We start from the raw sequence: 14,169 nt of genomic DNA, 5'->3' as shown, positions 1-14,169 counted from the left end.
CCCACCTGGTAAGTAGTAGATAAACCGGCCTGAAAGGGTCCTATCCAACTCACTATTTAAGAACAGTGATTATTTTTACTATGTAGATCCCGGGAGAAGAACAGACTGAAACATTTTTGTGTCTCAGTGAACATTTGAAATTTTGCTGCCAAACTTATTAAACCCACCTCAACAGTCTTCCTGATTTTTAAAATAGTCCACTAGAAAGAGCTCTCTGGGGATAACCATTTTCATTTGAAATCGTGTTAACAATCTATCACATCCATCTAGATCTCTTCCAATAATTCAGCTTTTCCTGTTTTTCTTTCTCGGTTTGGCAGGAGTACTACAGGTCTTTATGATTCAATTGTATAGTTTTTCACAGAACAAATGATAAGAATAAGTGTGAACCCATACTTATGTTGAAGCAGCATTTTCTTTCAGGACAAACAAAAAATCATGAGCTACCTATAAAGAATTGGCTCTAAAATCTTGAAATAGGTCTTGCTTTAAATTTTCCCCTGAAAGTTATAGTGGCTGATAATAATTATTCTCTTTGCTTCAACTATAATAAGAGGGTGAGAATGGTTTGATAAAATGCATAATTAAAAAAAAAAAAGCAAAAACCCTATTTTGGATCCGAGTAGGATGACAGCCCTTAGTATTGGGCCCGGTGGGTGGAACTAACCGGTGATGGGATGCGACGCCTATGAAATGTTGTAATCCAGAGTTTCATTAAACATAAAAATAACTGCTGACAAAAGTTCACCTAAGTAGCGTTTTGCCCCTAATTTCGTTTGCATATTTTTGTTTCCAAGACCTAATGCGTAACGATAACGATGCCTCACCCACCAGCTGCCCCGCGGGCGCCGCTCCGGACCCACCGCCCCCGGCCCCGGGCCGCCCGCCCCTCGCGCCGGCCGGGCGGGGGCACAGGTGCCCGAGCGCGGCGACCCCGGGCCGCAGCGCCGCCCCGCGCTTCTCCCGCCGCGGCCTTTCGGGAGTCCTGGGGTGCAGGGACTTGCCCCGCACCCTCGCCCGTCTGCCAACGGCGCCGGGGGGGGAGCGAGCGTGAGAAAGCGAGCGTGTACGGAGAGCGAGCGGCGGCCCGGGGTGTGGGCCCCGGCGTCCGCGAGCCCGGACCCCCGGCCGGCCCCGCCGCCTCCGCGCCGCGGAGGGCGGGGGCCGCGAGCAGCCAGGCGCGGCCGGCGGGCGCCGGGGGTTGACGGGACGCGCGCTCCGGGCCGGCGCCCGTTCGAGCCCGCGCCCCCCCCCCCCCCCGCGTGCCCGCGCCGCTGCGCGATGCAGTGTGGGGAATGGCTGGGGTTGGCTGAAGAGCGCACAGTGGAGTTTTAATGTCCGCCATGTTGGCCATGGCGTATTGAAGAGAGCGAGCGAGAGAGGCGCGGAGCGGCACAGCCTCCCACCCTCCCGGCTGCTGTTAGGGCCCGGACGGCGAGCTCTGCGCTCCGCCCCTCAAGTCCCCGGCAGCGGCAGACGAGTGGGGACCGATCCCCCGGTTCTCCATGATCCCGCTGGCCGGGGCCGTTTCCCCAGAGCAGAGCGGTATCTGCTGCGCCTGAGATGAGTAAACTGTCGTTTCGGGCGCGGGCGCTAGACGCCTCGAAGCCGCTGCCGGTTTTCCGCTGTGAGGATCTGCCCGACCTGCACGAATACGCCTCGATAAACCGAGCCGTGCCGCAGATGCCCACCGGAATGGAGAAGGAAGAGGAGTCGGTACGTGTTAACTCCCCTGTCCGACCCACCGCCAGGCCCCGCTCCCTCTGCTGCCGGCGGCGGCGGCGGCGGAGCACCAAACCCACACAAAATGGCCGCCATCTTCTCTCCGCCGCCGACTCTCAGTCGCCGGCCGGCCCTTTACCCCGCTTCCCCCGGCCTCGAACCCCGGCCGCCGCGGCTAGACGGGACCTCCTCTGAGGCCACCCGCTGACCCTGGCTACTTGTAGCCGGGTCCTACGGAGTTCGGGAGCCCGAAAGGCACAAAGGGGTCACGTGACGGAGCTGCCGGCAGCCATTTTGTGGTCTCAGTTGTCGGGTTGGGCCTTGTGCTTCTGGAGACGGGAACGGGCTGGGTCGCGGTGGGGGGTGCGGCGCGCCGGGTGTGAGGAGGACCCGCCTGCAGGCCGCTTCGCGGGCCACTGGGTGGCGCTCTAGGGCCGCCTCGGCTTTCGCGCGCCTTTGGCGCCTGTGAGCTCAGGTTCTGTGCACCGAGGGGGCGTTTCACTTCCTGGTGGCCTGGACATGTGGGGCCTCCGGTGGAGCTTCAATGTTGATCGCAGGTCTTTGAGACTTGATCACCCCAGCCCTGCAACGAAGTGTTGGAAGGGCCGCATGTTTGCCCCGACGCCTTTTTCAAAGCAGATTTCCTGTATACTTGGCACTTCTGCATCCATTCTCCCCTCCCTCCCCCCAGTTCTAGTTAGTGGGAGGAGAATAAACGACTTTCTCCCAGTTTTTCTCTGATCCTCGAGAATATGTTGCAGATGATTGCAGATATTTTTATTAGTACGTGGCTCGTCTAAAACCTGTAATTTTATTACCGGGTTTCGTTTTGTGGGTTTTTTTTTTTTTAAATAAAGTTTTAAGTTCGCGTGCTTTCTAATTTCTCATCACGGGGGTTGGGGGGAGGGAGAAAACACCCACTTCAAGTAGATGTTACAGATCTACATTTCAAAAGAGGATCCTTTCTTGTCCATCACTTTGCTAAAGAAACCTTCATGTTAAGATGTCTAATTTGGATGGGTTTCAGTATTTAAATAGTTACAGCTTATAGACATTGTATCATAGCTGTGGCTTTACCTTGTCGTGGAAGTTGGGTTCAGACCTAAGGATAATAGAATCTTCCTCTCATTTCCCCCAGATCCTTGACAGTATAACTTGATGACTTCTAATCCTAAGGAATTGCATACCTTGGTTTTCAGGTACAGCCGTTTAAACAGGGTGCAGTGTATTGACAGTTCAAGGAAGTCGAGGAATCGCTGGATTTGTGCCCTACAATTTTGTTGTGGAAAATTGTACTGTAATGCCTCCATTTGGTACTGTAAGAATCTTAAATGTAGAAATTATACTCTGTAATGTTGATTTTGAAAATAAAGCTGTTTAAACTGTTTGGGTTGTTTAACCTTTTAAAGTGAAACAGTTGTGACAGTCGAATGTTACTTTTCAGAGTAGTGTCTTAAATATAACTTTACAGGTAAGCTAAATAATAAGTGTATGTAGTAGTGGAGATTGTCAGTACATTGAGATAGAACCTCTGATTTTACTTGTATCATCTTTAGTGTAGAATGGTGCCATTTGTTTATTTTTAAATAAGTGATTTGTTTTTAAAAATTAAAGTACTTGTGACTGCAGAATCTTGTCTTTTGGTTTTATTTTTGTTTCTAAGTTTTACAGATTATACTTTAAATTTGGGGTGTTGCAGTTACACTGCCCTGGAAGTTAATTTCTAGTTCTTGCTTTGGGGGCAAGGAAGGGGAGAAGCTTGATAAAAGCAATATAGTACTGTAGTGCACTTAGAAGTTTAGTTAAGTTGTGCTTTAGTTAAAAGTCTTGGGCAATCCCAAGAGCAACAGCCTGAAATCAGAGTTGACTTCAGCTGAAGTATCAACATGCTTTTTAAATTTTACAGATAATTTTTGTGCACTGAAATAATTCTGACATTTTATAGTGCAATAGATTTCATTAGTTTGTAACATGTGGAGTCCCTATTTTTGAGGGACATGAGAGGTGGGTTTTTTCACACTACCTTTTTCTGTCATCTGTTTAAAATTTATTTCACTTCACATCCAACTGAAACTCTGATCCGTAAAGCATAGGCCTCAAGAATAGATAATGAATTTAGTAGAAGAATGTGAACAGTACCAGGTAAACAGCTGCTTTCCAATCCTGTGGTTCATGCTGGTAGTTAATGACTACATAAATCACAATATTGAATCTAGCATGTTACAGAATTATGAAAATGTACACTAAGAATAAAGGTCATTGAATCGAGTCAACCTTAGAAAAACAAAAACTTTTTGATAATTTGCTGATACAATGATACACTTCTTACAAAGACAAAGGATTAAAACAAACTTTTGCCTTTGATTGACACATTGGTTATGGTGTCTTTTAGGTAGGAGTGACCCAGAACCTGAATCAAGTGTCGCATAATCCAATGTTGGTCGAAGATGGGATAGATTTAGATGAGGAAAGTTTTGTATACACCACCTCATTAAGAAAGCATTTCATGACCAAAATGTATCTGCAAAATTGTCAACTGAGCTATACCTAAAATATGGTAATTACTACCATATTTTGTTTCTATGGTAAACTTGGACAGAAATTCTACATCTTAACACTGGGAAAATAACATTAATGTACTCCCATTTAACCAATTTTTATAATATAAGCTTAATACACTGACATAATGAAGCATTCCTCTTAATTTTTAAGAAACTAAGTAGAATTCTCTTGCCCCCTAAATGAATTTTTCTCAACTTTGGAATTCAGTTATTAGTGTTTTTGTTGTTGTTGTAGAATTGAAAAGTAATTTTAGATTATAATAGAGGGACTTGATCGAGATCATAGGTGATAGGGATTAAATGTCTGAATTTATATAATGTAATGCGTTGTAACAGTAAATCAAAAAGTAACAGTTGAAGGTTTTAATGAGTTACAGGAGTAATTTTCAAGTCATTGGAAGTCAGTAGACTGAGCTGTAAATATGAGATAAATGAGTTTCTTTAGGCGTGAAAAGGACAGAAGTTAAAGCATTTGGGGAGGGGGCAAATGTTGCACCATTATAATACTTCCCCCATTATAATATTTTAACTTTTCTTTAAGATTATAATCTTAACTTTAAGGTCTTAACTTTAAAATTAGAAATGTTAATAAATATAGTGCCACAGTTTTACCTTTAATTGAAAGGAAACTTTTCTAAGATGTCAGTACTATTGACTTTTTAAAAATTATTATTAAAATTGGAGCTTTATGTTAAGTTATAATTCTTCTTTATGGACATTTCTCACTTTAGGAATGACATTCTGAAATTGTTGGTTTTAAAGTGATATTTAACAAATTGGAGTTACCTGGTTCCTTTAGTGGTTTAACTTACTGCAATGGGATGAATGCAGGCTGTGTGGCTGCATTTATTATAAGGGACAGAGAAGAACCGTTCTTGTCCTTGCTTAGACTGGGTTGGGTAGGCTATGTGATGTAATTAACATGTTGATGGTATCACATTGATATTACCCTACACAGCCACCTTAGAATTGGGGTTTAGCCATCGAAGACCAACACCTAGTTTAAATTGGGTTCTAATTAGATGGAATGGTCTCATACACCAGGCTTTCTCTCCTCTTAAAACTATATTCTTCATTTACTGGCCCAGTATACAATCTTATTAAACCCAAGTTAAGGACCATTTACAAAGCAGATAGGTGGTTTTTGTTTTAATTAGGAGGAAATTGAAAATATATACATACTCTGACATGAGAAAAAAATGGGTAAGCACTCCATTTTCAAAACAAAAGTCTAGTTTTTTTTATAAAAATAAGTTTAAATTACTTTATAAGCTTAAAAGTTTGATTTCTCACGTTTGAAAGGAATTAATATGTTTCCTTTAAAATTTTGTAAACCCAAGTTTTTTTAATCAGATAAAATCACAAGTAATTGAGAAACAATGATAAAATCAACTTTTTACCCTGCCCAAGATATTTTTGAATAGAATTTTCTAAGTTGGGGTTTTGAGAGTTACATCAAATGATTCTGGAAGACAGTGGATTACCATATATGTATATAAAATTTTTGATGGTATATTTTTCTAGGGAGAAAGTTCATATTTGTCAGCAATTTCTCAAACTGTTGGAAATTGGTTGGTGGGGTTGGAGGCATGGAGAAAGCTCAAAAATCTATGCCCTAGAAGTTTCAAATGGAGTTATTTTGGTTTTATCAGAATGGCAGTTATTACATGAACTTAATAGGAGAAGATAATTGAAAAATTAAAGGGTAAAGAAGAGACAAAAGAAACCTCTCGAAAACTGTAGTACCTGGGTGCCTAAAGTATTATTTGCTCCTGTTTCAGTGTTCTTTTTGATATTTAAAAATTTGTATGAGTACCATTTGTACTTTCATTTTCTTATAAAACAATAATAATGAAAACTAATGGGCTTATGTAGCTAATGGTGTATGTGAGTGCTTTGTGATATGTAATGGAATTTGTGCTGAACTGTCTTTTCTCTGTTAATCAACAGGACTTAACTAAAAGTACCATATAAATATAGGGTAGCTTAAATTTTGTAAACAAGGAATAATAATCTGTGCTTACAAATTCATGAATTGGTGGCTAGGATTAAATATTAAACCTACCATGCACTCGGTTTCAGTTGTATCTTTTTCATTCTACCACATCATGGTATGTAGTAGTAGTCATTGTAAAGAAAGAGATGGAAGATATATGTGTGTATGTATGTGCATACATAATAGCAGGAGTTTTTGTTTGATATATAAATGTGTGGTTCTGACTATATGGTTCAGTTTTCCTGAAAAGTTAAGGGGACTTGTTATCAGCAGTTGGTAATTGGTTAAAATAGTAATTGTAAAGCAGAGGGTAGCATTTTAAAAAGGGCAATAATGCCATGAAATAATGGTATAGTTTGTGATTTTACTTCTTAAAAGAAGTCAACTAACAGCTCCGGCTGGTGTGGCTCGGTTGATCGTTGTGCTGTGCACCAAAGGTTTGATAGTTCCATTCCAGGCCAGGGCACATGTCCAGGTTTCAGGCCTGATCCCTGGTGGGTAGCCGAAGGATGTTCTGCTCTGACATCGATGTTTCTTTTCTCCCTCCCTCCCTATCTACTTCTCTAAAAATCAATTAAATATCTTTTAAAATTTGAGAAAAAAAGATTTGGGAAAATGAACTATGAGTCTTTAAGTGCACAAGTGGCATGAAATACAGAGACAAAACAAGACAGAATATGTCTTACTTCTAAAGTAAACTGTTGAACCCTTAAAGTGTGACTTAACAATATATTACAGTAACTTTTCTGTAAGAATAAATTTATGGGGAAATCAATGAGTAAATAAGTGATTCAAATGTTTTAAGCAACTTGCTAGAACTACTTTTTGAAGCTGTTATCTTCAGCACATTTATAAATTGTGGCAGATCTAAGAAGTGAATTTCATCTACCAGCCCCACTGTAGAGGTAGATGAAAAACAAAGTTGTGTAGTTAATAAATCTAATATGACCCATTGTCTGGAATTGTACCTTTGATGAATAGGGATATACTCACTTCTTTAAAAGATAAAGTCCTTCAGTTATTTGTTATGAAGGTTTATCTTTAATAAGTTTGGTTCAATTTTGAATATGCATGTGACATAGTTTGCTGAATCTCGCAACAGATTATTAAAGCAAATCAGTTTAGAGCAAGTTCTGGCTGAAGAAATAGGATGTGGCCTTGATTATCTGAAGTTTAAATATCCTGTGAATGATTTAATATGGGTTCAAGTGTCTTCATATATTGGGATGAATTATTTTGGAGTTCATTTTTTAATTTTGAAATCATAATCAGCTCGGCCAGTATTGCTCAGTGGTTGAACGTCAGACCATGCACCAAGAGGTCACCAGTTCGATTCCTGGTCAGGACACATGCCCGGGTTGTGGGCTCAATTACCAGTAGGGGCTGTGCCAGAAGCAGCCCATCGATGTTTATGTTTCTCTCTCATTGATGTTTCTATGTCTCCCTACCTCTCCCTTCTTCTCTCTCTAAAATCAATAAAAATATATGTTATATATACATTTTCTCTGAGAAAATGTACTTTTACTTTTTGAGGCCTTAGACAAGTCAGTTACTCTTACTAAATGAACTTCAGTAAAAGGCAGCATATGTAAATATGCTGTACTGATGAATTTCATTATTATCAAATACTAATAGAATGTTTAGAATAGCCTTTTTTGTTGTTGTTGATTCTCAAAAACTACTTGTATTTATACAGTCCCTTGTATTTGGGATCATCAGATATAAACATGTTAGATGTATTCTCTGTCCCTAAGGAGTTGTATGATATAGTCATAAAAAATTGTCTTTAAGTTTAGATAACTTTTAATTGGGAAAAGCATCAAACTGGGAGTTATTAGACCTAACCTCATCCAGCTTCCAAAACTGTGTGCATACATGCTCCCACTCATCCAGGTTTTGTTAACTGCAAAATGAAGTACAACTGTGATCGTTTCCTGTTGTGGGTATATTGTGTTACCAATATATTTGTCTGTTTCCAAATGTGTATTATGTGTTTATAATTATAATCATTAAATCTTGAATTAGCTAAAGACTTCTGCATATTATATGAACATAATTTACACAGAAGTAGTCTGGGTGCATGGATAACTGGTTTCCGTTTTATAAATTGTGCCAGATATAAGAAGTGAATTTCATCCACCAGCCCCGCTGTAGTAGGTAGATAAAAAATAAAGTTGTGTAGTTAATAAATCTACTATGACCCATTGTGACTAAATCCTCTTCTAGGGGATTTAATGAATATAAATGGGTGTGGTAGTCACAGAATGCTTTTAGTGTTATGAGAATTTTAAATGAGAGCTGGAATTTTATAGTGATGGTTGCAAATTTCTGCCTTACCCATAAGGTAATAGAATCTGAAGGGGAAACAGAATATAAATATGGCTATTTTGAGATCTAAAGGAATAATTTGATCATTATTCTAAATGTTCAGTGGGGATATTTGAGGTAAGGTATTTTGTACAAAGGCTGAGAAAATATAGAAAATCATTTTCATTCACTTTTGTAGCACATAGTTGTTGTGTATTTGCTATGAGCCCAAAGACTTAAATAAAGCCTTATGGGTACAGTAGTGAATAAACAAGGTTCCTTTTTTCCATAGGTCTTACGTTCTAGAACATAGGCTTTATGAGGGCAGGAATTTTGCCTGTTTTATTCACGATGTGTTTTCAGCACTTGAATTAGTGCCTGGCACGTGGTAAGGATTCAATGTTTGTTTACTGAGTGACCAAATTCCAATGGGAAAATACAGACAAAAGGCAAATGAATAAAAATAAAAATATATATATAACACAACTCTTATGTGGCTTTGAAACAAGATAATACAGAATTTCAGGTGGAAGGCGGAGAATATAGTTTCCTTTGCATAGATGGTCAAGGAAAATTTTACCTGAACTTTGAATGGTGGGAATGAGACAGCCCTGTGAAGTCCTGGATGAAGAACATTACAGCCAGAGAGATTTCCACATGCAGAGAGCCTGAGGTAGGCACAGAAAGCTGTTCTGAATAGAGCAAAGTGAAAAAAAAGGGTTGAGTAGTATGAGATGAGGACCCAAAGGTAGTCAGGGTTCCATGTCTGTAGGCAAATACAGGGAGTTTTGATTATTTTGAAATGAAATAAGCCATTAGAGAGTTTCAGGCAAGGGGAATGACATGATCTGAATTATGTTTTTTTAAGATTATTCTCCTTACCATGTGGAGAATGAGTCATATTGGGCAAAAGTGAAGGTTGATGGTTTTACTTTAGTGTGGAGATGAAGAGAAATGGGTAAATTTGAAGTGTATTTTGAAGGTAGAGCCAAAAGAACTTGTTGAGCAATTTGAGTGTACTAGATGGGGAAAAAGAATCAAAGATTAACGATTTTTACCTTGAACAGCTGGATGGATAAGTGATTGGGCCACATACTGAGATAAGGAAAATTGGTGGAGGGAGGATATAGAAAGGATGGACTGTTACTCATCCATATTTAATTAGAATATGCAAGAATGTAGTGCATTAAAGCAGTTTGCACAAGAGGTGTATAATCTGAAAGTCTTTAGTGTATAAATGACTTGTAAAGCTGTGCCCTGGGGTTCAGGTAGAAGAGGAGCTATTAGTGAAGTAGGAAGAAAATGAGGATAAATGTTTCAAGGAGGGGAAGAATATTGACTATGTCCACTGGAAAGATGAGTAAGGGGAAAGTGACTGTTTAATTTGTTTAAGTGGTGGGAAGAAAAGTCCAATTTGAGTAATAGAAAAGAATGAACGATGCATAAAGGGGTCACAGCAAATATAGATGACTCTTTGGAGTAGTTCTGCATGAAAAGGAGTAGAAAGAATATAAGGTGGGAGCTGGAGCATCAACAAATGGTTTCTTTTAAAAATTACAAAGTTCTAAAAAACACTAGGGGAGGGAAGCAAAACTGAGCCTTCGAATTTTCTAGTTACTATCTAGAAAATTTCCAGGCTGCAAGTATAAGTAAGGGAGGTTAAAGTGGCTTCAGAGTAGGGCACAAGAGATGCACAGAGAGATCCCCTTAAGTCTCTGGCTGAAAGTTGATCTATGAGGAAACTCCCGAGGCTGGGGGGGATGCAACTGGAAGGAAGGAGGAGGAACAGTCCTGGGAGCTCACAAAAGACTGGAAATACTGTATGTTGTATACTCAAAGAGTGGAAAGCCCTCCTAACATAATGAGCATCAGATAAGAGTTCTCAGAAGGATTATTTCCTTAGTAGTGGAGTCAAATTAGCTCTAGACTAAAGACTGTTCTGTACTCCCCTAACAAAGATTAAACTCTAGCCTCAGAAGGATCACATTAATTTCAAGTAATTTATGTCCCAGAATAAAGCACAACAATGTTTAAAGGAGTACTAAAAGTTTTTAACAACATAATGTTAGGGACCCAATAAAAGAATTAGCAGGCATGCAAAGAAACTGGAAAATATAATGGATAATTAAGGGAAAATTAATAAAAAAGAGACATAGAAATAACCCAGGTGATAGAACTAGTAGATAAAAATGTTAAAATAGCTATTATAAATAAAAATATTATTAAAACTATATAATAGAATAAAATCATTAAAAAGGATAAAATTCTCCTAACCCTTCTTCTCCTCCTACTCCAGGACTTTGCTCCTAAAAAACTATTTTCTGTTTCTCTCCTGGATCAGTTATTTAGAGGGGTTGGTCAGTAATTAGAGCAATTAGTTGTTAAAGTTGGCAGTGGGAGGATGAGGTAATTTATCCTATGATTCTATTTTCTCTATGAAGTATGAGATGAAGTCATCACCTCAGAGTGAGGGGACCTTAAGAGAGACAAAGGTAAGTGTGGGAAAGCTAACCTACTAGAGAAATGTGGTAGTATTGGTGAATTAGCTGAGGGATATTTGTGGTCATTTAAAGTGAGACCAGTTAGCCCTGGTCAGTTGGTTGAAGCTTCGTTGCTTGTGTCAAAAGGTCGCTGATTGGATTCCCGGTTCAGGGCACATGACCAGGTTGCACGTTCAGTCCTGGACCATATGGGAGGCAACCAATCTCAATCTTTATCTCTTTCTCCCTCTCCTTTTCCTTCTCCCTCTCCCTCCCGACCCTCTACCCTCTACCTTCCTCTCTCTTTAAAATCAATGAAAACATAAAATAAATAAATAAACAAAGTGAGACCAGTTAGCTCGTTTGGGCAATTGAATGTAAGTATTGAACTTGATTGAGTTCAAACACAAAGTAGGTATATAATAATGTTTTTCTAGGGTTACTCAGCAAATATGAAGAAGGAAAAGAGGATTGAGGAGATTCAAGTATCTGAGGTAGATTATCATGATAATAGACCTTGGGATCTAAACTGGCTAAGCAGGGAGAAAAAGACAACAGGTAGCTGATGAAAAGTGGGGAAGTGGTAGGACTCATTGGAACAGAGAGCTCTATGAAATAGCTTTGTTGGACTAGGTGAAACTAAATCAGGAAGGTAGTTGTTAACGAGTGAGATGTTTGAATTTAGATTTTAGAGTGGCACAATTAGTGAAAGCAAGATCTAGAGTGGTGACTGAGGTAGAGAAAAGATTAGTGTGGGTGAGAAGGTACATGGTACTAGATGTATCATACAGATATTGTCACTAAGAATGATGCCAGAAATGTAGTAGTAGTTGAAAAAGACTGTGAGCTCTGTGACCGAGAGAGTGTATATGACAGTTTTAGGGGGAGAGGCTGATGTATGAACTTCTGAAGGGTTCTGATTTTTGAAAGGAAAACAATAAAAGGACTAACAATGGAAAGGGAAGCAAGAGGATAAACACTTAACCCATCTGTTAGTATGTGAGACATGGGAAAAGAAATGGTTTCTGCTAGAAAGGGCTATAGTATAGGGAGTACTGTTTTTAGAAGACACTGACAGGCTTCAGGTAGGGCAAGAAAATGAGGGAACATTGAAAGGTTGAGAGGGGAGCCAAGATGGCGGTGTAGGTAAACGCTGGTACTTGCCTCCCACAACCACATCAAAATTACAACTAAAATACAGAATAGCCATCATTTAGAACCACCTGAAAGCTGGCTGACTGGATGTCCTAGAACTAAGAAGTAAAGAAGAAAGCACATTGAGACTGGTAGGAGGGGCAGAAGCATGGAACGGGCTGGTCCGGCACCCACATGGGCCATTTTTTTTTTTAATCCAGAGGGAGATTGTCCCTGCAGAGGCCATCAGGGGGAGCAAGGAGTCCCAGCTCTACACCCAATTCCCCACCCAGGGCCCCAGAGCTGTGAAGAGAAGTCCCTGTAACTTTGGGCTATAAAAACCAGTGGGGATTGTGGCTAAAGGACAGGGAAGCTGCTGGAGACTTGGGTGTCCCTCTTAAAGGACTGGGCATGAACTTACTCAGACTCGCTTCCTTTGAGCTCCAGTGAGCCAAGAGGCATTGGGGGCCCAGACACATCCAGGAGAAACTGGATTGTCTGGCATTAGGGCAAGAACTCAGGGGCCCCTTTCTAGCAGACAAGAGGTGATTACAGGGGTCATTGTTCTTATGCTGAGACCTCCCCTATCACAGGGCTGACTGACAACCATATTCAGCCCCCATCAACCTGGAGCACACTGTTTGTTCCACCCTGGTGATCCATCCAATTTGCAGCACTAGCCAAGCAGCAGCTTTTCCATCTGAACGGCCTGTTCTTGTTCAGGCATCAGACTTGGCTAAAATTCTCTCAAACAAACTTCAGCTAGTGACAGTGTATCCCAAACCTATCAAAGGGCCAAGACTCAGCACTAGCACCAGCCTGCCTTGCTTCACAGCTGGGCCTTGCCTGGGCACTTACAAACCCAATACAAATAGGAGGAAGCTGCAGATCTCTCTGTAGCTCCTGCTGGGTGGTCCCAAGCAGTGGCTGACTTTGCACCTCCCTGGAGAACCAAGAGCCAGTGCTCCTGGTAGACAGCTTCAGACCATAGCAGATTATAACTACACATCCACAAGCAACACACTCAAGGGGCAGACTCAGAGAGCATCATAGCCCCACTGAAGCAAGTCCTGCTTCATAGGGATGTCTCCAGCATAGCAGCTCTCCCACTGTAGTCACAGCTGGTCCTCACAGCCAGTTGGCCTGGAAGTCAATTCCTCCCAGTGACAACAACAGAAATCAAGCCTTAACTACAAGACTGTGCACACAGCCCACAAAGGGACATACCTAGAGTGCCCAGCTTAGGTGACTGGGGAGACTGAGCCACTGGGCCCTACAGGACACCTGCTATACAAGGCCACTCTACCAACTCCAAGAGACATAGCAGCTCTACCCAATACATAGAAACAAACACAGGAAAGCAGTCAAAATGTGGAGACAAGCATGTCACAAATGGAAGAAAGCAAATTAAAGGACACAGAGTTCAAAACCACAGCTATAAGTTTACTCAATGATATTCATGAGACCTTCAAGAGACTTAGTGAGACTTTAAAAGATATTAGTGAGAATGTCAAAGACATGAAATAGGACAAGTCAGAAATTAAGCATACACTAACTGAAATGAATAATTTACAGGGATTCAACAGTAAAGGATTCTGAGAATCAGATCAATTAGTTGGAATATGAGGAAGCAAAAGACCCCCAACAGAAGAGCAAGAAGAAAAAAGAATCAAAAAATATGAAGATAGTGTAATGAGCCTCTGGGAGAACTTCAAGTATACCAACATTCACATTATGGTGGTAACAGAAGGAGAAGAAAGAGCAAGATATTGGAAACCTATTTGAAGAAATGACAGAAAACGTCCCGTGCTTGGTGAAAGAAGCACAGAGAGTCCCAAACGAGGAACCCAAAGAGGCCCACACCAACACATAATAAAAATGCCAAGGGTTAAAGACAAAGACAGAATCTTAAAAGCAGCAAGAGAAAAGCAATTAACTACCTACAAAGGAGCGTCCATACAACTGTCAG

At 40.8% G+C, this 14,169-nt stretch overlaps 1 protein-coding gene across 4 annotated transcripts in view; it reads left to right on the top strand.

Annotated features, from left to right (window-relative positions):
- Window positions 1–912: 912 nt before the first annotated feature.
- Window positions 913–14,169, top strand: part of EPC1 (enhancer of polycomb homolog 1) — a 75,522-nt gene continuing 62,265 nt past the window's right edge. The window contains exons 1-2 of one of the 4 annotated variants that reach the window (XR_008556171.1): window positions 1,650–1,716; window positions 2,861–3,349. Coding sequence is in view for 3 of the 4 variants with exons in the window: in XM_054716611.1 (XP_054572586.1) it covers window positions 1,564–1,716 (153 nt within the window). In the remaining variant the exon portion in view is untranslated. Of the gene's footprint in view, window positions 1,717–2,860; window positions 3,350–14,169 lie in introns of those variants that run through there. The other 3 variants (XM_054716611.1, XM_008160998.3, XM_008160999.3) reach the window with 3 other exon arrangements.

This window comes from Eptesicus fuscus, chromosome 5 (genome assembly GCF_027574615.1).
Source record: "Eptesicus fuscus isolate TK198812 chromosome 5, DD_ASM_mEF_20220401, whole genome shotgun sequence".
Classification (NCBI taxonomy): Eukaryota; Metazoa; Chordata; class Mammalia; order Chiroptera; family Vespertilionidae; genus Eptesicus; species Eptesicus fuscus.
The sequence above is the reverse complement of the archived record's forward strand: the minus strand, read 5'-3'. Positions and strand labels throughout refer to the sequence as shown.